The sequence below is a fragment of the Mustelus asterias genome, chromosome 25, assembly GCF_964213995.1.
Source record: "Mustelus asterias chromosome 25, sMusAst1.hap1.1, whole genome shotgun sequence".
Lineage (NCBI taxonomy): Eukaryota > Metazoa > Chordata > Chondrichthyes > Carcharhiniformes > Triakidae > Mustelus > Mustelus asterias.
Genome location: NC_135825.1, coordinates 42,025,595 through 42,050,644, shown reverse-complemented (window position 1 = coordinate 42,050,644; position 25,050 = coordinate 42,025,595). Strand labels below are relative to the sequence as shown.

Sequence of the window (25,050 nt, the reverse complement as noted above, 5' to 3'; positions counted from 1 at the left end):
AGGGGTTGTCTAATGAAGAAGGCTGAGCAGGTTAGCTGTGTACCTGAGGCTGAGCAGGGGCAGCACTGTAGTTAGCACTGCTGCCTCACAGCACCAGGGACCCAGGTTCGATTCCCGGCTTGGGTCACTGTCTATGTGGAGTTTGCACATTCTCCCCATGTTTGCGTGGGTTTCCTCCAGGTGCTCTGGTTTCCTCCCACAGGCCAAAGATGTGCAGGTTAGGGTGCATTGGCCATGCTAAATTCTCCCTCAGTGTTCCCGAACAGGCGCCAGAGTACAGCGACTAGGGGATTTTCACAGTAACTTCATTACAGTGTGAATGTAAGCCTACTTGTGACTAATAAATAAGCTTTAACTTTTGGGGCAGCACGGTGGCGCAGTGGTTGGGGTGGCACGGTGACACAGTGGTTAGCACTGCTGCCTCACAGCGCCCGGAACCTGGGTTCAATTCTGACCTTGGGTCACTGTCTGTGTGGAGTTTGCATGTTCTCCCCGTGTCTGAGTGGTTTTCCTCCGGGTGCTCCAGTTTCCTCCCACAATCCAAAGATGTGCGGGTTAGATGGATTGGCCATGCTAAATCGACCCTAGTGTCAGGGGATTAGCGGGTTAAATATGTGGGGTTACGGGAATAGGGATTGGGTGGGATTGTGGTCGGTGCAGACTCGATGGGTCAAATAGCCTCCTTCTGTACTGTAGGGATTCTATGATTCTATACTTATTGGAGTTGAGATGAAAGAGGTGATCAGGGTAGATGTTGAGGGGATGTTTCCTCCTGGAACTAAGGAGCACTGTTTAAAATAAGGGGTCTTCCATTTAAGGCAAAGATGAGGATGAATTTCTTCTCTCATGGGTCATTAGTCTGTGGAATTCTCTTCCCCAGAAAGTACATGAGGCTGTGAGTCATTGAACATACTCAAGTCTGAGTCATTTAAATTTTTGATTAAAAAGTGAGTCAAGGATTATTGTGAGCAGACAGCGAGCAACTTTGTCTTAAGATAACAGTCAGATCAGCCATGGTTATTATTGATTCTCACAGGCTGGATAGGCCGAAAGGCCTGCTACTATTTGTTATGATGAGGGTTTCAGTCACAGATAAGCTGGGGCAGAATTGGACAATGTGACCGAGGTGGGACTGGCAGGTCAGAGTAATGCCGCAAATTTGTGGAACCAGATATTTGTAAATGGTCTTAGTGGGATATAAATGAATGTTCCCTGGACTAGTCCAGGCCTCTGGATTACCAATTCCAGCAACATAACCACAACACCACTGTACCTGTCTGCACTGTGCCACCTGAACTTAAGTGAAGTTGTCTAGGTTGCAGTTCACCCCCTGATGTCTCTCTCTCTCTTTTCCCCTCAGGGTTTGTGACAATTTATGTACGATACAAACAGGTGGAGGCCCTAAATCAGGAGGATGAGCGTGCCATCTATAAACTGAATCGAGTGGGCCTGCTACTGGGCCTCATCAGCTGCCTGGGACTGTGTATTGTGGCAAACTTCCAGGTAATGATCCATCTGCATGGAGCTTCTGAGTGTAACATAGAGAGAGAGAGAGAGGAGCAGAGGCATGATTGGTTCAAACATTAACACTTGGAGGTAACCACAGAAACCTGTTTACCTGGATTGGAAAAACAACTAGGGGAAGCACAAGTGACATCACAGGATTGGCTCCACAAATGGGATAAGCCTCATAATTTCCTAGGTATTACATACGGGGGTGGCACGGTGGCACAGTGGTTAGCACTGCGGCCTCACAGCGCCAGGGAACTGGGTCCAATTCCCGGCTTGGATCGCTGTCTGTGTGGAGTTTCTACATTCTCCCTGTGTCTGCGTGGGTTTCCTCCGGGGTCTCCGGTTTCCTCCCACAGTCCAAAGATGTGCAGGGTAGTGGATTGGCCACGCTAAGTTGCCCCTTAGTGTCAGGAGGACTAGCTAGGGTAAATGCAAGGGGTTATGGAGATTGGGTCTGCGTGGGATTGTGTCAGTGGAAACTCGATTGGCCAAATGGCCCATCGAGTTTCTCTGTAACTCTGCATTGTAAGATTCTATGATTCTATGATTTCTATAAAAACTTTAAAAGATCATTTTTCTGCAACCCCTGTACAGGATTGGATAAAGAACACAAATCGGAGGTTCTAATTGCTGATTTGTGCTGAGTGCGCACAGTGATACCTGCTCCACATTAGCATGGAGTGATACCGGCTACACACAGCATACTCTTTAAAATGAGGAATTTTAATCCCAGGAGATAGAGCCCTTACCAACCAGGTACCGCATAGGATTAGACACTGAGGAAATCTCCCTCTACACTGTCCCCATCAACCACTCCCAGGACAGGTACAGCACAGGGTTAGATACAGACTAAAGCTCCCTCTACACTGTCCCCATCAAACACTCCCAGGACAGGTACAGCACGGGGTTAGATACAGACTAAAGCTCCCTCTACACTGTCCCCATCAACCACTCCCAGGACAGTTACAGCACAGGGTTAGATACAGACTAAAGCTCCCTCTACACTGTCCCCATCAAACACTCCCAGGACAGTGTTATCCTAACTTGCAACTAAATCTCACTGCCCCGGATGATTAATCACAGATTGGTCTATAATTTGCCGAGAATGTAAAAAGAATGATCACTTTGGAGTTTTGCTAATTACACACATTGTCCCAGCTTTAAGACAATGCTTCTTTTCAAACTATGGGTGGGATTTTTCGGCCGCACTGTCCCCAAGGGTGGAAAATCCCACCCGAGGTTAATGGAGCTTTGTATGGTCCGTGTCCTGCCTGCTATGATTCCCGTGGCAGGGGGACGGGAAAATTCCACCCTCTCTCTCTCATCTTGAGGTCAGCTGAGTGTTGACCGATAATTGGTTATTTCTGTCTGTCTGTCATTTACAGTTGAACCATATTCCTCCCAGTCAAGGTTATCAAATCATATTATCTCTTTATTCTGTTGCCTTGAGAAGTGCATAAACTCCTTATTACCAACAACACTTTGAGAGTCTGCATTAATAATTAAGTGTTAGTAATTTGTTCATAATTATAAAAGTTATAAATCTTTGTGTTCCAAATTACATTTCCATCCTTTCTAACATGTGCATTAACCAATAATTTATTCTTTAATTATCTCACAATTAACTGATGTGGCTGGATTCCAATAATGCTGCTTTAGTTTTTATTGAAATGGCTTCCATCAGTTTTAGCAGCAAATGCTAAAGAACATATTAATTTAAACTGCCAAACGATAGTCACACTGAAACTAAAAACTACCAACAGTGGCTCCTCTCTGACATCCTAATTGCTAAGGAGGAAACCGCAGGAACCGTTTCAATCCAAGATTGATAAAAGTTAGACATGGTATTTGGATTTCTAAAGTTAGTCAAGGGTAAGCAAAGCCCTGTGAACTATCTCTGGAGCTTTCGGACAGTTGTTGTCCTTGAAAACCATTGTTTCATCTTGTCTGTTTTTAAATTTTGGAAACTATGAATTACAGTGAAGTGTGCCAATCAGATGCCGAGTGTAGTGTTGTAGGGGTGGAGGGGTCGGGGGGGGGGGGAGGGGGGGGGGGGGGCAGGGGGGGGGGGGGGGGGGGGGGGGGGGGGGGCAGGGGGGGCGGGGGGGGTGGAGGGGCGGGGGGGATTGAAATCTCTGGTATAAGTTGCGTTTTGGGCCCTTCATGATACTTTGCGCTCCTGTGACCATTCACGCCCGCTGTGAACGGGAACGCAAATTCCCGGCCACGGTTTTTAAATATTCAGATGATTCTTCCTCCTTTCACTCACAGCAGTGTTTTGGAGATTAGTCTTCCATTCTGGGAGACTCATGGGACACCCGAGACCTGATCTCTAGGCTTGAGTTTGAGGTGGGATGGTTGATAAGCCATGTCCCCCACATCCTGACCCCGCTGCAGCCCAGACAGCTCGGCGTGAGATGTGGACCCAAACTGGCTCCCTGAACTCCGTTAAATAAAGGCCAAACTATCTGCTACCTCAAGCCGGTGAGAATGAGGAGAAGGGAGTTCGGTCAGAATGTGAGGACAGAAGACCATAAGATGTAGGAGCAAAATCAGGCCATTTGGCCCATCAAGTCTGCTCCAGCATTCAATCATGGCTAATATGATTCTCATCCCCATTCTCCTGCCTTCTCCCCGTAACCCTTGATCCCCTTATTGATCAAGAACCTATCTATTTCTGTCTTAAAAACACTCAATGACCTGGCCTCCACAGCCCTCTGTAGTAATGAGTTCCACAGATTCACCACCCTCTGGCTGAAAGAGTTCCTCCTCATCTCAGTTTTAAAGGATCGTCCCTTCACCCTGAGGTTGTGCCCTCGAGTTCTAGTCTCTCCCATTAGTGGAACATCCTCCCCATGTCCCTCAGTATTCTGTAAGTTTCAACTGGATCCCTCCTCATCCTTCTGAATTCCATCGAGTATAGATCCAGACTCCTCAACCGCTCCTTATAGGACAAACCCTTCATTCCTGGGATCTTTCTTGTGAAACTTCCCCCTCCAAGGCCAGCACATCCTTCTAAGCCTAAGTGAGTGGGCAAGGGTCTGGCAGATGGAGTACAATGTTGGTAAATGTGAGGTCATCCATTTTGGTAGGAATAACAGCAAAATGGACTATTATTTAAATGTAAAATATTGCAGCATGCTGCTGTGCAGAGGGACCTGGGTGTCCTTGTGCAGGAATCACAAGGAGTTGGTTTGCAGGTGCAGCAGGTAATTAAGAAGGCAAATGGAATTTTGTCCTTCATTGCTAGAGGGATGGAGTTTAAAAACAGTGAGGTTATGTTGCAGCTGTATACGGTGCTGGTGAGGCCACACCTGGGGTACTGTGTACAGTTTTGGTCTCCTTACTTGAGAAAGGATATACTGGCACTGGAGAGGGTGCAGAGGAGATTCACTAGGTTGATTCTGGAGTTGAGAGAGTTGGCTTATGAGGAGAGGCTGAGTAGACTGGGGCTATACTCATTGGAATTCAGAAGAATAAGGGGAGATCTTATAGAAACATATAAGATTATGAAGGGAATGGATAAGAAAGAAGCAGGGAAGTTGTTTCCACTGGTGGGTGAAACTAGAACTAGGGGCATGACCTCAAAATAAGGGGGAGCAGATTTCGAACTGAATTGAGGAGGAACTTCTTCACACAAAGGGTTGTGAAGCTTTGGAATTCCCTGCCCAGTGAAGATTTTGAGACTGCCTCATTGAATGTTTTTAAAGCAAGGATAGATACATTTTTGAACATTAAAGGAATTAATGGTTATGGTGATTGGGGGGTAAGTGGAGCTGAGTCCACAAAAAGACCAGCCATGATCTCATTGAATGGCGGAGCAGGCTCGAGGGGCCAGATGGCCTACTCCAGCTCCTAGTTCTTATTTTCTTATGTTTATCCTTCCTCCAGTCTGGGCCCCAAAACTGCTCACAATATACCTCTGTGAGGCTGAGTGGGTCACTGACCAATGGCAGTGCCAGGGTGGATAGGCAAGATCAAAGCCCAAGTCTCGAAGTTTGTCATGTCTGTGTCACAATCTCCAACCTCAGTCAATCGTATCATCAGCAGCAGGATCAGTGTGTTAAACAGGCTGGGACATCCGGACTGCCTGGTTAACAGGGCGGTGTGCGGGGGAGACAGGAACGCAGCACAATCTGTAACCCCTCCCCCGCCCATTTCAATCAGCTGCCTGGCAGGTTGGGTTGGAATGAGATGCAGTGATGATGGGGACAGGGATGGTTTGGGTCACTGAGCTGCAGTATTGATCCTGGCCACCAGAGGGGAGTGTGGGAATGTTGAGCTGCCAAGAAACTGCTCGTCAGGTGAAACATTTAATTAATATTCAATTAATCTCTTTAAACCAATCCCCACCAATAGGCGAAGAAGAAATATCGCCTTTTCCAGCAGCCCTGTGCTGAGGGGCAAAGTCCAAAGATGTGCGGGTTAGGTTGATTGGCCATGCTAAAATTACCCATAGTGTCCTGAGATGCGTAGGTTAGAGGGGTTAGTGGGTAAATATGTAGGGATATCAGGGCAGGGCCTGGGTGGGATTGTGGTCGGCGCAGACTCGATGGGCCGAATGGCCTCTTTCTGTGCTGTAGGGTTTCTATGATTTTGATGATTGCATTACGAGTGGCCCAGCCAGTACTGACCGGTCAACACTGAGGAACAATATTACTCTGATCCGATCCATTCATCCATGTCTGACTGAGTCAGCAACTGCCCGGCTGATCCAGCCTGACCGTGTGCCGGTGCGCAGTGTCCAGCCTGACCCTGTGCCGGGCTGCCGTGTCCAGCCTGACCCTGTGCCGGGCCGCCGTGTCCGGCCTGACCCTGTGCCGGTGCGCCGTGTCCGGCCTGACCCTGTGCCGGTGCGCCGTGTCCGGCCTGACCCTGTGCCGGTGCGCCGTGTCCGGCCTGACCCTGTGCCGGTGCGCCGTGTCCGGCCTGACCCTGTGCCGGTGCGCCGTGTCCGGCCTGACCCTGTGCCGGTGCGCCGTGTCCGGCCTGACCCTGTGCCGGTGCGCCGTGTCCGGCCTGACCCTGCGCCGGGCCGCCGTGTCCGGCCTGACCCTGCGCCGGTGCCGCCGTGTCCGGCCTGACCCTGTGCCGGTGCGCCGTGTCCGGCCTGACCCTGCGCCGGGCCGCCGTGTCCGGCCTGACCCTGTGCCGGTGCGCCGTGTCCGGCCTGACCCTGCGCCGGGCCGCCGTGTCCGGCCTGACCCTGGGCCGGTGCGCCATGTCCGGCCTGACCCTGCGCTGGGCCGCCGTGTCCGGCCTGACCCTGCACCGGGCTGCCCCGTCCGGCCTGACCCTGCACCGGGCCGCCCCGTCCGGCCTGACCCTGCGCCGGGCCGCCCTGTCCGGCCTGACCCTGCGCTGGGCCGCCGTGTCCAGCCTGACCCTGCGCTGGGCCGCCCCGTCCGGCCTGACCCGGAAACATATAAGATGATTAGAGGTTTAGATAGGGTGGATAGTGATAGCCTTTTTCCTCTGATGGAGAAATCCAGCACGAGGGGGCATGGCTTTAAATTGAGGGGGGGTAGTTATAGAACCGATGTCAGGGGTAGGTTCTTTACCCAGAGGGTGGTGAGGGATTGGAATGCCCTGCCAGCATCAGTAGTAAATGCGCCTAGTTTGGGGGCGTTTAAGAGATCCGTAGATAGGTTCATGGACGAAAAGAAATTGGTTTAGGTTGGAGGGTCACAGTTTTTTTTTTTAACTGGTCGGTGCAACATCGTGGGCCGAAGGGCCTGTTCTGCGCTGTAATGTTCTATGTTCTATGTTCTATGTTCTATGTTCTATGACCCTGCACCGGGCCGCCCCGTCCGGCCTGACCCTGCGCTGGGCCGCCGTGTCCGGCCTGACCAGAGTTTGGACAGGCTGAAAAGTTACTTCACCTTGGCTTAGAGTAATGCTGTTTTCCTCTGGGAAACTATCACAAAATCAAACCAGTTTGCAGGATTATATTTCCCAGTTCAACTCATTTTAAAACAGAGCAGAGTTCTGCTTGGTCACAGTTAGAATTTGTGTATTAATTAGTTTCCTTGAGGTAGGAGCAGGATGATGACAATAATTCCCCATTTAAACAGGGCAGTATTTAACAGAAAGGGAGTGACACGGGGCAGTATTTAACAGAAAGGGAGTGACACGGGGCAGTATTTAACAGAGACAGAGAGACACGGGGCAGTATTTAACAGAGACAGAGAGACACGGGGCAGTATTTAACAGAGACAGAGAGACACGGGGCAGTATTTAACAGAGACAGAGAGACACGGGGCAGTATTTAACAGAGACAGAGAGACACGGGGCAGTATTTAACAGAGACAGAGAGACACGGGGCAGTATTTAACAGAGACAGAGTGACACGGGGCAGTATTTAACAGAGACAGAGTGACACGGGGCAGTATTTAACAGAGACAGAGAGACATGGGGCAGTATTTAACAGAGACAGAGAGACATGGGGCAGTATTTAACAGAGACAGAGTGACACGGGGCAGTATTTAACAGAGACAGAGAGACACGGGGCAGTATTTAACAGAGACAGAGAGACATGGGGCAGTATTTAACAGAGACAGAGTGACATGGGGCAGTATTTAACAGAGACAGAGAGACACGGGGCAGTATTTAACTGATACTGGGCCCTGGGTGGGTGTGGTATGGATATGGCAGCAGCCATGGTGCCCCCTGCTGCTTGACTGGCAGCTCTGAGCGTGCAGGACCTGTTTCCGCCCCACATCCTGGCGCACTGCTGTCCAGTTGAAGGCCTGACAGGCCTCTTGGTTCCCATGGCCTGTATTTCTGATGCATAAGGCTCTCTCCATCATCAGTGATGTGGAGCTGTCTTCAGCTCTCCAGCCTGTGGCTGAGTTTCGTTCCTCCCCCACCTCGCTCTCCGTTCTGCCCATTAACTCTGTTTATCTCTCTACCGATGCTGCCGGACATTCCCAACTCTTTCTGTTTCATTTCAAATTTTCAGCAGCTGCAGCAGTTTCGTTTCTGATTCTGGCCTCTTGCCTGTCTCTGAATTCCTTCACTCCCAACACTGGTTGGTCCAACCCTAAACACTGGGATTCCCCTCTCTAACTTTCTCCATATCTCTTCCTGTCTCTTTGCTCCATTTAGTCACTCCTTAAATACTTCACCAAGATTCTGGCTGCTGTCTGTCCTGAAGTGCGCTAATGGCTAAATTCCAAATTTTGTTTGACCAACCTCCTGTGATGTTTTGGGTAGTTTTACTATATTAAAGGCTCTATATAAATGCGGTTTGTTGTTGGTGTTGTTTCAGCATGCTGTCCCACTCCCAGACATGATCCGGTCCAGCGGCACGGTGGCACAGTGGTTAGCTCTGCTGCCTCACAGCGCCAGGGACCCGGATTCGATTCCGGCCTTAGCTGACAGTGGAGTTTGCACGTTCTCCCTGTGCCTGCGCGGATTTCCTCCGGTTGCTCCGGCTTCCTCCCACAGTCCAAAGGTGTGCGGGTTAGGTTGCTGCTAAATTGACCCTTGTGTCAGGGGGATTAGCAGGGTGAATATGTGGGGTTACAGGGATTGTGGTCGGTACAGGCTCGATGACCTCCTCCTGCACTGTAGGGATTCTATGAAACATAACAGAAAAGCATGCCATTTACCACAAGCCAACTTCCTCCTTGTTTTCAAGTGAAAATGTTTCTGAAATTCTTCAGGAATTGGAGCAAGTCCAGAGGACAAGTCCGATCTTCTACCTTCCAAACCACATTGAATACACAGTGAGCAGACCCCCAGTCTTTCTCAAGTGTAACATGCCCCAACCTATTCTGTACATACACAATCCTGCAAGATTTTGGGCTTGCTACTTCAAGCAGAAAGTGTTCTGTGATTCAGATGAGGTGGAGATTACATTGCAGAGCTTTGTTTAGTGTCTTTCGGCCAAAGCACAGATGCGCTCTCTCATTTCCTTTACACAGAGAGAGAGGGAGAATTTCTCCAGAACCATTCCTGACCTCAGGATGCCCCCAAAGCACTTGGCAAGTTACTCATTGGCTGCCAAGTGTCGTCACTGTTTGTAATGTAGCAAATGTGGTTTATCCCCAACACAAACAGCACTCCGATAATGACCAGATAATCTGTTTTGGTTGATGGCTGAGAGATAAACATTGACTCAAGGATCGAAAACCAGAGGATGCAGATTGAAGGTGATTGGCTGAAGGGCCGCATGTGATATGAGGAAATGTTTTATTTATTCACCGAGTGGTTAGGATTTAGAAATCGCGGTCTGATCGGGTAGTGGATAAAGATTTCAAAAGGAAAATTGATAACTTCTTGCAGGAGAAAAGATTGCAGGATACAGGGGACAAGTGGGAGAATGGGATTCCTTTTCCAAAGAGCCAGTACAGATTCAATGGGCTGAATGGCCTCCTTCTGTGCTGTGTTATTGTAATTTATGAATTAATGGTAATGCTGTTTGTGGGTTTGGCCCACAGCTTCCACCTGAGGAACCAAGAATCTCAGAACTGGGCAGAGTGAGAAAAGAGGTTAAACAAACTCATAGCAATTGGAAACGATCACACAGGGTGGCCATGTCTGTCTCATTCACAGAACAGTTAGATGCAGGTCACTAAGCAATTAACTAGGTCACTAACCAATTAACCAGGTCATTAACCAACTCCAATGACAATGTTTAAAACATTCCAGCAACAGGGAACATACAATCTGAATGAGAATTTGTCAGAATCACCAAACAGATTCAGTAGGATCTTGTTCATTTTTCTTAATTTATTCATGAGATGTGGGTGTTCTCAGACAAGTTGTCCATCCCTTGTTGTCTTTGAGAAGGTGGTGGTGAACTGCTGTAGTCCATAAGGTGTAGGTACACCCACAGTGCAAGTAGGGAGGGGGTTCCAGAGTTTTCACCCTGTGACAGTGAAGGAATGGCAATATATTTCCAAGTCAGGATAGTGAGTGGTTTGGAAGGGAACCTGCAGGTGGTGGTGTTCCCAGGTATCTGCTGCCCTTGTCCTTTTGGATGGCAGAGGTTGCGTGTTTAGAGACTTTACAAATACTCATGTTGAAGAATAGTTAGTATATGTATTCACCCGAGTCCAGCTGTTAGGAATTATAAGGGTGTGGCCTTGACAATCTCCTTTCTATAAATGTTCACGATAAAAGCTGAAAGCTCCAATCAGAAGAACAATCAGGTTAACCAATCAGATCCTATTGATGACGCCCAACAGGGAGATAGACAGACAATGAGCTGGAGGCTAAATTCAATGCAAAAGTAACTTGATCATCTTAAGGAGCAGAATCATAGCATTCTATAGCGCAGAAGGAGGCCATTTGACCTATCATTTGTGTACTGGCCCTTGGAAAGAAATCCCCTGCCCCATAGTCCTGATCAGCTTTTCTTTTCAAAAAATTATAATTGAATATGCTTCTGCTCTCCATTATGTTTTATTCAATTGTGGGACATGGGCGTCACTGGCTGGCCAGCATTTATTGCCCATCTCTAGTTGCCCTTGAACTGCTTGCTAGGCCATTTCAGGGGGCAGTTGAGAGTCAACCACATTGCTGTGACTCTGGAGTTACAAGTAGGCCAGACTAGGTAAGGATCTCCTTCCCTAAAGGACATTAATGACATTAAGGACTTAAGGACATTACTTGGATGAGGGCGTAGAAGGATGGATTAGTAAATTTGCGAATGACACTCAAGTCGGTGGAGTTGTAGACAGTGCGGAGGGAAGTGGCAGGTTACAGAGGGACATAGATAAGCTGCAGAGCTGGGCTGAGAGGTGGCAAATGGAGTTTAATGCGGAAAAGTGTGAGGTGATTCACTTTGGAAGGAGTAACAGGAATACAGAGGACTGGGCTAATGGAAAGATACTTGGTAGTGTGGATGAACAGAGGGATCTGGGTGTCCATGTGCATAGATCCCTGAAAGTTGGCACCCATGTTGATAGGGTTGTTAAGAAGGCATATCGTGTGTTAGCTTTTATTGGTAGAGGGATTGAGTTTCGGAGATACGCAGAGGGACCTGGGTGTGCAAGTCCACAGATCCTTGAAGGTGACGTCACAGGTGGAGAAGGTGGTGAAGAAGGCATATGGCATGCTTGCCTTTATAGGACGGGGCATAGAGTATAAAAGTTGGGGTCTGATGTTGCAGATGTATAGAACGTTGGTTCGGCCGCATTTGGAATACTGCGTCCAGTTCTGGTCGCCACACTACCAGAAGGACGTGGAGGCTTTGGAGAGAGTACAGAGGAGGTTTACCAGGATGTTGCCTGGTATGGAGGGGCTTAGTTATGAGGAGAGATTGGGTAAACTGGGGTTGTTCTCCTTGGAAAGACGGAGGATGAGGGGAGACTTAATAGAGGTGTATAAAATTATGAAAGGCATAGATAGGGTGAACGGTGGGAAGCTTTTCCCCAGGTCGGTGGTGACGTTCACGAGGGGTCATAGGTTCAAGGTGAAGGGGGGGAGGTTTAACACAGATATCAGAAGGACATATTTTACACAGAGGGTGGTGGGGGCCTGGAATGTGCTGCCAGGCAAGGTGGTGGAGGCGGACACACTGGGAACGTTTAAGACTTATCTAGACAGCCATATGAATGGAGTGGGAATGGAGGGATACAAAAGAATGGTCTAGTTTGGACCAGGGAGCGGCACGGGCTTGGAGGGCTGAAGGGCCTGTTCCTGTGCTGTATTGTTCTTTGTTCTTTGTTTGTTGGAGCTATGATGTCATGCTGCAACTGTACAAAACTCTGGTGCGGCCGTACTTGGAGTATTGCGTACAGTTCTGGTCGCCGCATTATAGGAAAGATGTGGAAGCGTTGGAAAGGGTGCAGAGGAGATTTACCAGGATGTTGCCTGGTATGGTGGGAAGGTCTTATGAGGAAAGGCTGAGTGACTTGAGGCTGTTTTCGTTAGAGAGAAGAAGGTTAAGAGGTGACTTAATAGAGGCATACAAAATGATCAGAGGATTAGATAGGGTGGATAGTGAGAGCCTTTTTCCTCAGATGGTGATGGCTAACACGAGGGGACGTAACTTTAAATTGAGGGGTGAGAGATATAGGACAGATATTAGAGATAGGTTCTTTACTCAGAGAGTAGTAAGGGCGTGGAATGCCCTGCCTGCAGCAGTAGTGGACACGTCAACATTAAGAGCATTCAAATGATTATTGGATAAACATATGGATGATATTGGAATAGTGTAGATTAAAGGGGCTTTAGATTGGTTCCACTGGTCGGCGCAACATCGAGGGCCGCAGGGCCTGTACTGCGCTGTAATGCTCTATGAACCAGATGTTTTTTTCCTGACAATCGACAATGGTTTCATGGTCATCAGTAGACTCTTAATTTCAGATATTTTTTATTGAATTCAAATTTCACCATCTGCCGTGGCGGGATTCGAACCCCAGAACATTAGCTGAGTTTCAGTCTGAGATTAATAGTCTAGTGATAATACCATTAGGCCATCGCCTCCCCATTCTAGATCACTGCCACAAACTACATAAAACCATTCCTCCTCACCTCCCTGCTCATTCTTTTGTCATCATTTTAATCTGGTTACTGATATTCCTGCCAGTGGAAACATTTTCTCTTTATTAACTCTATCAAAATACTCGATCATTTTGAACAATAAGATCCATGTTTCCACTCCGGGTCGGTTGCGCAAAGACGGGAGAATTCCTGCCTCTGAATCCCACAGGTTGGATTTTCATTCCGGTTTCTGGACTGGATCCCATGATGTGTCTGGGTACAGAGGCAGCTGTGCAGAAGGCCTGGCTCCCAGGGCGTGACTGGGTATGGAGGCAGCTGGGCAGAAGACCTGGCTCCCAGGGCTTGTCTGGGTGAGCTGTGCGGAAGGCCTGCACTTGTGCTTGTTCATAGTGTTCAATTAAATAAAAAAAGAATAAAACAATAACTCCCATCACTCCTCAACCCTCCCACACACCTCCCCATGACAACCTATGCCACTTCATGCCTCTTCTTCTCCTCCCCCCACCCCCGGCATCATATCCCCTATGGCAACCCATGGCTCTCTACCCATCCCCCTCATAGTCCCAATGCCTCATTTTGCCCTTTAAGGCCTTTATATCAACATAGTACCAACTCATGCTGCCCCACCCAGCATCCTTTGCCTTTTACCCCCCCATGCCAACTCAGATAGTATCCTTTCATAGTGCCTTGACAGCTTGACAGTTCTTTGACAGCTTGACATTTCCATTGAGTTTATGCACTTCTTGCGCATAATCATATTTACTTTTTAACAATACCAAAGGGTGCCTTACCTTCCTCCAAACGGTGCCTTACATTCCTCCAAAGAAATCCCAGGACCATATGTAAAGGGGTACCTACCTCTCCAATGGGGTACCCTGGCTACAAATCCACCAAGGTGGTACCAGTTATACCTGGTCTAAACTGCACACTGTGTTTCACATGCCTGACCTACCAAATACCCTTTCTAGTGGAGGCAGCTCGTGACTTAAATAGGCAGCTGCCTCGGTAAACTGCACGTGCATGAACCCTGGCCCGACTCTACGCCCAACCCTGCAAAAATGGAACATGCTGTGACTGGGGGCAGGACTGGAACATCTGCCTCTTTCTGATATTGTGCGCTGTGAAGGAGAAGTTTCCACTGTGACACCAACGTGGGCCATCCGCTTAAGCTTAATGGATTTTATTGGCTCCAAAGGAGTGAACCTTGTCAACTCACATTTGGAACATTGGTTACCTCATTCCTGGCATTATAGTTCCCCCAGAAAAGCCCCAGAGGTGGCAACAGCCTTGCCCATCACTGATCCATTACCAATGATTCAAATCACTCGCACTGCAAGAGTGCTGGAGGCAGAAATAACAGCAAGAAACTGGTTAACTGAGGCTATGTAACCTGTGATATAGATTGCAAAAAAGCTGCAGATTAATTGCACTTTCTAATTACTGCTTTTAAAAAGACAAGAGATGGGTTCACCCACTCTGCTGTAATAATCTATGTGAAATGGGCTGTGATTGGACAATGATAAAGTCTCCATTATTATTATGATACTAAATATGAAAAAGATAGGCAGGTCATTTACAATACACAGTATGATTTTCAAACTGATGTTTACCCAATAAACAATCTTTGAGTAATCTGAACCCGCCGTCCTCAGCGTATTGAAGATAGATTGTGATACTTTAGCTCAGTCAAGCTGAGCAAATACAAGGTCAAACAGGACATTAGCCGCTATCATGTGGAGCATTCCCCAAACCCCCACAATACCCCTCTCACCTACCCCGCCATCTCCGAAAATCAAAATCCTTAATCCAAATTGGAAACAGAAAAGTAAATTGTGGCAGTACAGAGGGAATTGTACACTGTAGGATTTTCTGGTCACGCCTGCCTGAGACCGGAAACTTCCGCCCGAGGTCAACGGACCTTTAAACGATCCATCAAATTTTCCACCCCGACCGTGATGATTCCTGCAGCGGGCGTGGGCGTAAAATTCACCGTCGTCTTTTTAACTTGATGGTAAACTAAGATCCTCTTAACTGACTGCACTATTCAAAGCTGTTGTTCCCAGTATCCTGACCAATATTAATCACTCCAACTATCATCACCCATATCATACTATCTGCTCATTTATATCCGTGCTGTTTGTGGGATCTTGCTGTGCACAAATCTTGCTTGGGTACATCACTGACTATGCTTCAAAGATGCATCATTGGCTGTAAAGTATTTTAGAACTGTTCTGAGGTTGTGAAAGGTGCTTTATAAGTTATATATTCTTTAAATTAAATATAAATTATTTTATTTCCATCCATTCCAGCGTACTTCACAACCTAGAAAGTATTTTGAAAATGTTGTGATGTAGAAAACGCTGCACTCAATTTGTGCACAGCAAGCTCCCACAAGCAACCATGAGATAACTGGCTGGATAATCTGTTTCTCTCATGTTGGTTTGTGATAGATTGCACAGGATTCTTCTTCAGGAATGGTATCTTTCAGCTCAGAGGGCAGACAGCAGGTAACGGTTCCTCAGCCGAAAGACACCACCTCGTTACAGTGCAGTGCTCCCTCAGTCCTGCCAGACTAGATTATATGCTGAACTCTCTGGAATGGGGCAGGCTGGTACCCACTGAACCCGGGGGCACCCAACCAACCCACAGTAACCAAACCAAACTGTAGCAACAGCAGAATAGATTGTGGAATTAATCAACAGAACACTAACTATCCTGAAATGGAAAACAGGCTTGGGCAGTGCTTATGGCAAGTTTACTCCCCTATCAAGATTCAATGTGAAGTGATAAAGCTGCTTCATGAATGATGATGTGTGATCGGTGATTTGATAACGTTATGGTAATTTAGTGTGCCTGATGACAGGCAGTAAGAGTGGAAGAGTTTCCTGGTCAGCTACACTGCTGAAGACACAGAAAACCACTGCAGTACAGTTCCAAGTGTAATCATAGACCATGGCACCCACTTCAGGCAAGGTACCTGCAGGAGGAGAGTCGATTTTGTGAACTTTGAGTCAAAAACAGAGAGAAAAGGTTTTGTATAAATGAGGCTGCTTGTTTGGTGAATATGCCAAAGGTACAAGAGATTAGCATTCGGTGACCTTGAGATAGAGCTGGGTCATATGTTTTAATACATAAAGGCAAGTCATATGTGAAAGACATCGGAAACAAGAGAGTTTATCAATGTTTTCAAAGTGCTTTTGACCTGATAATCTAGTGTTTAATTGTTGTTCAGTTGTACGTTTATTTGTCTTTATTCTTTCAATGGCTATATATCTTTTAGCTGACTGTAAATCACTGGATAGAGATCATTTGTGAAGAGATTGTCTCTTTTACACAGTGGCCAGAGATAGTGATGTCGGTATGAAATATTATTGTCACATGTATTAGTATAAAGTGAAAAGTATTGTTTTGTGCACGCTATACAGGCAAGGCATACCATTCATAGAGAAGGAAAGGAGAGAAGGCAGAATGTACTGTTACAGTCATAGCTAGGGTGTAGAGAAAGATCAATTTTGTGCGAGGTAGGTCCATTCAAAAGTTTGGTGGCAATAGGGAAGAAGCTGTTCTTGAGTTGGTCGGTGCATGACCTCAGACTTTTGTATCTTTTTGCCAACGGAAGAAGGTGGAAGAGGAAATGTCCGGGGTGCGTGGGGTCCTTAATTATGCTGGTTGCTTTGCCGAGGTAGCGGGAAGTGTAGACAGACTCAATGGATGGGAGGCTGGTTTGTGTGGTTTGCATCAGTAGATTCTTTCTTCTAGTTTTTATATATTGAATTCTAATTCCGCCATCTGCTGTGGTGGGATTCGAACCCGGGTCCCCAGAACATTAGCTGAGTTTCTGGATGAATAGTCTTGCGATGATACCACTAGACCATCTCTTCTCCAACTGGTTGGATAAATAGTGTGTCGATAGGTTGTTATTTCCATATTTCCACTTTATAACAGCTTCACATTCATCCTGAAAATATTGTAGAGCTTTTCAGATTTACCATGGGCAGCACAGTGGTGCCAGGAACCTGGGTTCAATTCCAGCCTTGGGTCACTGTCTGTATTGAATCTGCATGTTCTCCCTATGTTTGTGTGGGTTTCCTCCGGGTGCTCCGGTTTCTTCCCACAGACCAAAGATGTGCAGGTTATGTGGATTGGCCATGCTAAATTGTCCCTTAGATGTGTAGGTTAGGGGGGATTAGCAGGGTATTCACAGTGGGGTTGCAGATTGGGATCTGGGTGGGATGCTACGTCAGAGTCAGTGGAGACTCACTGGGCCGAAAGGCCTGCTTCTACACTGTAGTATCTCTATGACTTTAAAAATATCTTTCTACCTGATTTTATTCTCAGATGGGATGCGTGTGTCGTTGGCAAGGTCCACATTTGTTTCCTTCTCGGGGCGATGAAGGATTAGCAACACTTGCTGGCCTTACCAACGGTGCTCAGATGGAAAGAAAATAAATGAGCAAAATGACCAAAGATGTGCGGGTTAGGTTGATTGGCCAGATTAAAAATTGCCCCTTAGAGTCCTGGGATGCGTGGATTAGCGTGTAAAATATGTGGGGGTAGGGCCTGGGTGGGATTGTGGTCGGTGCAGACTCGATGGGCCGAATGGCCTCCTTCTGCACTGTAGGGTTTCTATGATTCTATGATTAGCATTTGTCTGGTTAATTAAGAGCTGCACACGACTGTCTGTGTGGTTCGCTACATTCTCATTCTCTGACTGGTGTTATCTTTTAATATTACATGTACCTTTACAGTGGAATATGTAGAACTAAATTATAATGCTGAAAAAAGAGACGTACTGTCAAAACTTTGTGTTTTGCACTCATCAGGACAGGTGCAAGAATACCAAATTTCAACAAGAGCAACATTTAAACAGCTTGATGAAAGAGTACTGATAGGTTCACAAGTGGGCTCTGATTGGCCATGGAAAATGCACAGTGAACAGTTTATGTTTAAGTTCCGAAAAGACTAGTCAACTCTGTTTGGTTGAAGCATTACTCAAGTTGTGTACGACCAAACAAATCCTCAGTCCCAGTATGTTTGAGGGCAGTATTGATGGACACCAGGAAATCATTAATGATGACCCATGCTACAGTATGTGGAGAAGCTGTGAACCTCCTTACGCTCTCACACCCAGTAGGATCACAGCACAAATGGTGAGCGAAGCAGCACCATTTCTGAAAACTCTGAGACAACGTTACTTTGACTCAATGATAGTTCCCTAAGGCCTCATGTGTCTCTTTATCATTTTGTTATTCTGTTCTTCTTCCCTTTAGAAGACCACGATCATTCAAGTCCATGTCTTTGGCGCTGTGCTGACATTTGGGATCGGGATTATTTACATGCTCCTGCAGACCATTCTATCATACAAGATGCAGCCCCTCGTCCATGGCATTGGAATCTTCTGGATTCGCTGTGTGCTTTTAATTTGGTGTGCAGGAAGCATCATCAGCAGTATCCTTACAAAAGGTCAACGTATTAAGAGTCTCCCATCAGGAAAGGACCTTCCTGACAGTCCAGAGAGTGTCAAAATGGGAGGTGGGGACTGTCTGGATTCAGGGGGATTGTAGACTGGGCACTGTCTGGATTCAGGGGGATTGTAGACTGGGAACTGTCTGGGTTCAAGGGGATTGGAGACTGGGGATTGTCTGGGATTCAGGGGGATTGTAGACTGGGGACTGTCTGGGATTCAGGGAGTTTGTAGACTGGGGACTGTCTGAGATTCAGGGGGATTATAATCTGGGAACTGTCTGGGTTCAGGGGGATTATAATCTGGGGATTGTCTGGATTCAGGGGGGGATTGTAGACTGGGGACGATTGTAGACTGGGGACTGTCTGAGATTCAGGAGGATTATAATCTGGGGACTGTCTGGGATTCAGGGGGATTATAATCTGGGGACTGTCTGGGATTCAGGGGGATTATAATCTGGGGATTGTCTGGGTTCAGGGGCGCGTATGGTGATTGATAATTTCAAAAAGGAAATTCAGACTTCCAGGTAATAGTTGAAAAAAATTACATGACAAGATTTCACATTTTAAGATGTTTACTGTAACGAACAGACTAAAAGCTCTATTAACCAAACTTTGTAGGCAACTGTGGGAATTCCGTAGTGAGAACTCATCTCCTGACTCCCCATAGGATGTCCACTATCCACAAGGCAAAAATCAGGAGTGTGAAGGAATACTCTTTCCACTTATCTAGAAAAGTACGACTCCAACAGTAGTCATGAAGCTCAGCAATATCCAGCAGCCCACTGGATCAGCAGCCTATCCACCACCTTCGATATTCACTTCCTCCACCACCGACGCACAGTAGCAGCAGCATATATCATCCACAAAATGCACTCCAGCAACTTGCCAAGCCCCCTTCAATAGCACCTTCCAGGCCTGTAACCTTTACCACCTAGAAGCACACATGGACTGCAGCGTTTCAGGAAGGCAGCTCACCTCCACCTTCTCAAGGGAACAATTGCTGGCCTAATCAGTGACATCCACATCCCATGAACATATAAAAATAAAGACCAAAGATGACGCTTGTGCCTTCTAAATAATGAACTGGAGAAACTCCTGCTCATCCTCTCCTGGATCTTAGACAGACAACTTGATATAACATGGAGAGAGTGAAGGAGTTGAGAAAGATGGTGGTGAGCTTGAGCTGGATGCTAGCAGCGTACGTCTGAAGACCGTCACTGTGTTTAGATAAAGTCACCCAGGGGCAGCATGTAGAATGAGAAAACATTTGCAAGGATGTTGGAGTCAAAGTTTTTTTTAAGGAAAGGGACAGCATGGTTGAAGGAGAGAGGAACAACAGTTGAAGAGAGAGAAGCATTAATATCAGGGAATATGGGGACAGCGAGGGGACTTGGGTGACCAGTTCAGTGGGAATAGTGTTGAGGGAGCAGAAGGTGGGTCTATTGGGCAAGATGAACTCGGAGTTGGCATGAGGGGAGTTAGGAGAGAAAGTAGAGGATGATACACGTTCAAGGCTAGGGCAGGGAAAGAGCTTTAGAGGAAGTTTGAGCAGGCTTGCTGATGGAAAGGAGGGAAGTGACAGAGACAGATAGCTGTTTGGACAGTTTCAATCTTCTTAACAATGAAATCCATGGGCTTTTTGCACTTGTTGGAGGTGAGGGTGGAGGGAATAGTGGAGAGGAGTTTAAGAAGATTGTTTGCCATAGAGGAGAGAAGCCAGGGTTACTTTTGCATTCTAAGATCTTGCTGGAATAAGGAGCAGTTTTAACAGATGTAAACAGGACCACATGGTGCTTCATGTGCTCCAAGCAGATCTTTGTCAAACCAGATGTCCGGTGTATCGTTTCAAGCCTGTAACCCTTGAACTTACGGGAATGGAGATGCGTGCAAAAAAAGTGCATTTACTAACCTTGACTACTTGTGTGAGGTCATTGAACTTTTTTCAACACTGCATCCAGATCCTCAGGGCTACATTATTGGCTTATTCCAAATGGCTTTGTTGAGATCACTTGGAGTATCGCATACAGCTTTGTCTCTAGACTCGGGAATGATATACTTGCCTTCAAAGGGGGCAGAATGATGGTTTATCAGACTGATTCCTGGAATAAGAGAGATGTCTTAAGAGGAGAGATTGATGTGTTGATACTGTCTGGAGTTTAGAAGAATAAGAGATGGTCTAATTATTAGAGGGCTTGGGAAGGCAGTTGCTGAGAGGCTGTTTCTCCTGGCTTGGAGTCACAGACTTAGGATAAGGACTTGGCCATTTAGGAGTGAAATGAGGATATATTTCTTCACTCAGAGGGTTGTGAATCTTTTGAATACCCAGTGGGCTGTAGATACTCAGTCATTGAGTATGTTCAAACTGAGATAGATACACTCTTAGGGGAATTGAAGGAGATGGAGCTGCAGTGGGAAAGTGGAGATGTGGTCAAGGAGCTGAATGGCCTATACCTGCTCCTATCAATCAATGTTTTAGAGAATCACATCAATGTTCTGCTTCTCTTCCTGTCTTCTGGTTCAGTTTAAATATGCTCATTGATCTTTGCTGAGTTCAGGTGGTTCCAGTTTAAGATTGATACAGTCACTGCTTTGGGAAGTTGTCTGAAGTTCTGTGTCATTTCCATGACTCCCATCTTTCCAGTGTTCGTCTCTTCTGTCACTCTATACACAACAATCCCAACCATTGACATGGCAAAGAAGCTGCACTGGAACCCTACAGAGAAGGTAAGCTTTGATCCAAAGTGAACATTTGGGGATACAGGAGTTGTTGAGTGGGAGTGGGAGAGGCAGAACAGGAGTTGAGCATTGGCGTAGCAGATGAAAACGTTGAGATCTCCCAAAGAAAAATACCTCCTTTCACAAGATGATTTACAGCAGGAATCATGCCACGGAGAGCAGCCAATGCACCTTGATTCCCCACCCCACAGTTTGGGAAACCCTGTCTTAATCCCACACAGGCTGTGTCGACGGTGCAAATGTTTGATGGTTTGAATCATTATTCTCCCCCGACCGTGGCCCTGATACCAACGGGCATCACAGGTTCTCCAGCACTTAGCGAAGAACAAATGAAATCTGTTGGGATTCTCAGTTCAGAGATTTGTCAGAATATCAGACTCTAAGAAAAAGCTAATGAAGCCGTTTATACACACATACCGATTTTTAGGCTGGAAAATCCACTGGCTTGCACAATTTGGCACTAAATTGGCAGGAGGAGCCATATGTTCGAATGGAAAATTGCACACGATTCGTGAAGGCAGCTCTCTGATATTGAGTTTAAGGCACAGTGTTGGAACAAAATAAAGTGACGCTACACACTTCAACTGTGCACAATATAACGTATAAATGTGTGATACTGACAGAGTGCTCCAGCACAACATTCCACCTTGCAGCTGGAGGCAGCTCCCAGCGTCCAGCTTACACCACAGCTACTGGAGAGCCTCAAGATTCTGAGGTATACCCCACAAGAGGGTAAATGTTACAAACCACACGGGACACTTGCCCCATTACTCACCCACGAGAGCACATATAGGAAGTAATGGGATTCAAGCAGGATTTTGCAATAAGTGAGCCAGGGGCTTTATGGAAACTGCTCAGTGCTGTGGAGCCAGGCCTATTTGTATCTGAATGCACGTAGCATTCATATCAAGACAGAATTGACAGCTGAAATAGAGAAAAATATATGTGATCTGATAGCTATTACTGAGACATGGCTGCAGGGTGACAAAGACTGGCACCTGAATATTCAAGGGTATATAACATTTTGGAAGGACAGAAAGCTAGGAGAAGGTGGAGGGGTGGCTCTGTTAATTCACAATGACATTGATACAACATAGAAAGATGACCTTAATTTCGCAGATCAAGATATAGAATCAGTTTGCATAGAAATGAGAAAAAGCAAAAGTGGGAAGTCACTTGTGAGTGTTGTGTACAGGCCCCCTAATAATAATGTTGTATGTCAGGGTGTACAGGAAGAAATAATGAGCCTTGTGAGAACAGTACAGCCACAATCATAGGTGATTTTAATCTACTTATAGGTTGAGCAAATTAGATTGGCAAAGGTAGTCTGGCTGATTATTTGATAAAGTATTTTAGGAACAGTTTCTTGGAGCAGTATGTATTAGCACCAGCCAGAGAGCAGGCTAGATGAGATCTGGAAATGTGCAATCACAGAGGATTAATTAATGTCTTCATAATGAAAGTGACCCTAGGTATCAGTGATCATAATATGTTTAAGTTTCACATTCAATTTGAGAGAGAGAGAAATGGATCTAAGTCTTTTGTTATAAACTTAAATAAGGGCAATTATGAGGGCACGAACACAGAGGTGGCTAAAATGAACTGGGAAATTAGATTCATGGATAAGTCAGTAGAGATGCCGGATCAGACGTTTAAGGAGATACTTGAGTTACTCGGAAGATATATATTCCTGTGAGAAAGAAAGACTCTAAGGAAAGGACGCACCATCTGTAGCTAACTAAAGAAGTTAAAGATTGATGAAATTGAAATAAAAAGCGAATAATTCCACAAAGATTAGTGGCAGCTCTGAAGATTAGACAGAATATAAAGAACCACAAAGAATGACTTAAAGATTAATAAGGAGGGAGTAATTAGAGCATGAGAAAAAACTAGCTAGAAATAAAAGCTGCTCGAGGTTTTACAGGGGGTATTTAAAGAGTAAATGAACTTGTCCTCGGAGCAGGAATTCCAGAATTTTCCCAGCCGTGGGACCAGGAGAGATCTCCCAAGAGCCTCTGAGAACCCCAAACATTCTTATCATGTTGAAAACGCTTTTTTTTCTCAGTGAAATAGATATGATCACAGAAACTAAATGTGTACAAGTCTTCTCTAGCTATATGTATAAAGCTACATGCGCATCCCCACCCCCCCTCCCCATAGCCCAAAATCCAATGCCCCATCTCCTCCCATCAGCCTGCCCCATGCCCCCTTCCCCCTTCCCCCTCACACAGCCTCCCCTATGGGAATTTATTATTGCACAATTTCTCTGATTTCGAATTTTGCTTGCGCTCCACTGCCTCGGACTGCTGCCTCTGGCTGCTCCTCCCCCTGCTGCCTCTGGCTGCTCCTTTTGCTCCTCCCCCTGCTGCCTCTGGCTGCTCCTCCTCCTGCTGCCCCTGGCTGTTCCTTCTGTTCCTCCCCCTGCTCCTTCTGCTCCTCCCCCTGCTGCCTCTGGCTGCTCCTTTTGCTCCTCCCCCTGCTGCCTCTGGCTGCTCCTTCTGTTCCTCCCCCTGCTGCGTGTGGCTGCTCCTTCTGTTCCTCCCCCTGCTGCCTCTGGCTGCTCCTTCTGTTCCTCCCCCTGCTGCGTGTGGCTGCTCCTTCTGTTCCTCCCCCTGCTGCCTCTGGCTGCTCCTTTTGCTCCTCCCCCTGCTGCCTCTGGCTGCTCCTCCCCCTGCTGCCTCTGGCTGCTCCTTCTGTTCCTCCCCCTGCTGCGTGTGGCTGCTCCTTCTGTTCCTCCCCCTGCTGCCTCTGGCTGCTCCTTTTGCTCCTCCCCCTGCTGCCTCTGGCTGCTCCTCCCCCTGCTGCCTCCACTGCTCCTTCTGCTCTCCTCCTGCTGCCCCTGGCTGTTCCTTCTGTTCCTCCCCCTGCTGCGTGTGGCTGTTCCTTCTGTTCCTCCCCCTGCTGCGTGTGGCTGCTCCTTCTGCTCCTCCCCCTGCTGCGTGTGGCTGCTCCTTCTGTTCCTCCCCCTGCTGCGTGTGGCTGCTCCTTCTGCTCCTCCCCCTGCTGCGTGTGGCTGCTCCTTCTGTTCCTCCCCCTGCTGCGTGTGGCTGCTCCTTCTGCTCCTCCCCCTGCTGCGTGTGGCTGCTCCTTCTGTTCCTCCCCCTGCTGCGTGTGGCTGCTCCTTCTGCTCCTCCCCCTGCTGCGTGTGGCTGCTCCTTCTGTTCCTCCCCCTGCTGCATGTGGCTGTTCCTTCTGTTCCTCCCCCTGCTGCATGTGGCTGTTCCTTCTGTTCCTCCCCCTGCTGCCTCTGGCTGCTCCTTCTGTTCCTCCCCCTGCTGCCCCTGGCTGTTCCTTCTGCTCCTCCCCCTGCTGCGTGTGGCTGTTCCTTCTGCTCCTCCCCCTGCTGCGTGTGGCTGCTCCTTCTGTTCCTCCCCCTGCTGCCCCTGGCTGTTCCTTCTGCTCCTCCCCCTGCTGCCCCTGGCTGTTCCTTCTGCTCCTCCCCCTGCTGCCTCTGGCTGCTCCTTTTCTCACCATCCATTTTCTCCTCTGCTTCTTCTCCAGCCAGAAGTTTAACAACACCAGGTTAAAGTCCAACAGGTTTATTTGGTAGCAAAAGTCCAGCCGCCCAGACCCTGCTCGGCACCAAAAGCACAAAGCTCAAATTGACCAATCAGAGTTGGGATTCCACATGAGCTGACTAGTCAGCCTATCAGAACGTGGGAAACCTATTGGGGCAGCACGATAGCACAGTGGTTAGCACTGCTGCTTCACAGCTCCAGGGACCTGGGTTCGATTCCCGGCTTGGGTCACTGTCTGTGTGGAGTTTGCACATTCTCCTCGTGTCTGTATAGTGTGTTAGCTTTTATTAACAGGGGGTTGGAGTTTAAGAGCCGTGGGGTTATGCTGCAACTGTACAGGACCTTGGTGAGACCACATTTG

At 47.3% G+C, this 25,050-nt stretch overlaps 1 protein-coding gene across 3 annotated transcripts in view; it reads left to right on the top strand.

Moving 5' to 3' along the window:
- The window catches only part of LOC144511906 (DNA damage-regulated autophagy modulator protein 2-like), a 124,448-nt gene that overhangs the window by 79,037 nt on the left and 20,361 nt on the right, over nt 1-25,050 (top strand). For all 3 annotated transcript variants that reach the window (XM_078242358.1, XM_078242356.1, XM_078242357.1), the window contains 3 exons: nt 1,361-1,503; nt 18,240-18,417; nt 21,077-21,159. In XM_078242358.1, coding sequence (XP_078098484.1) covers nt 1,361-1,503; nt 18,240-18,417; nt 21,077-21,159 — 404 coding nt within the window. The remainder of the gene's footprint in view (nt 1-1,360; nt 1,504-18,239; nt 18,418-21,076; nt 21,160-25,050) is intronic.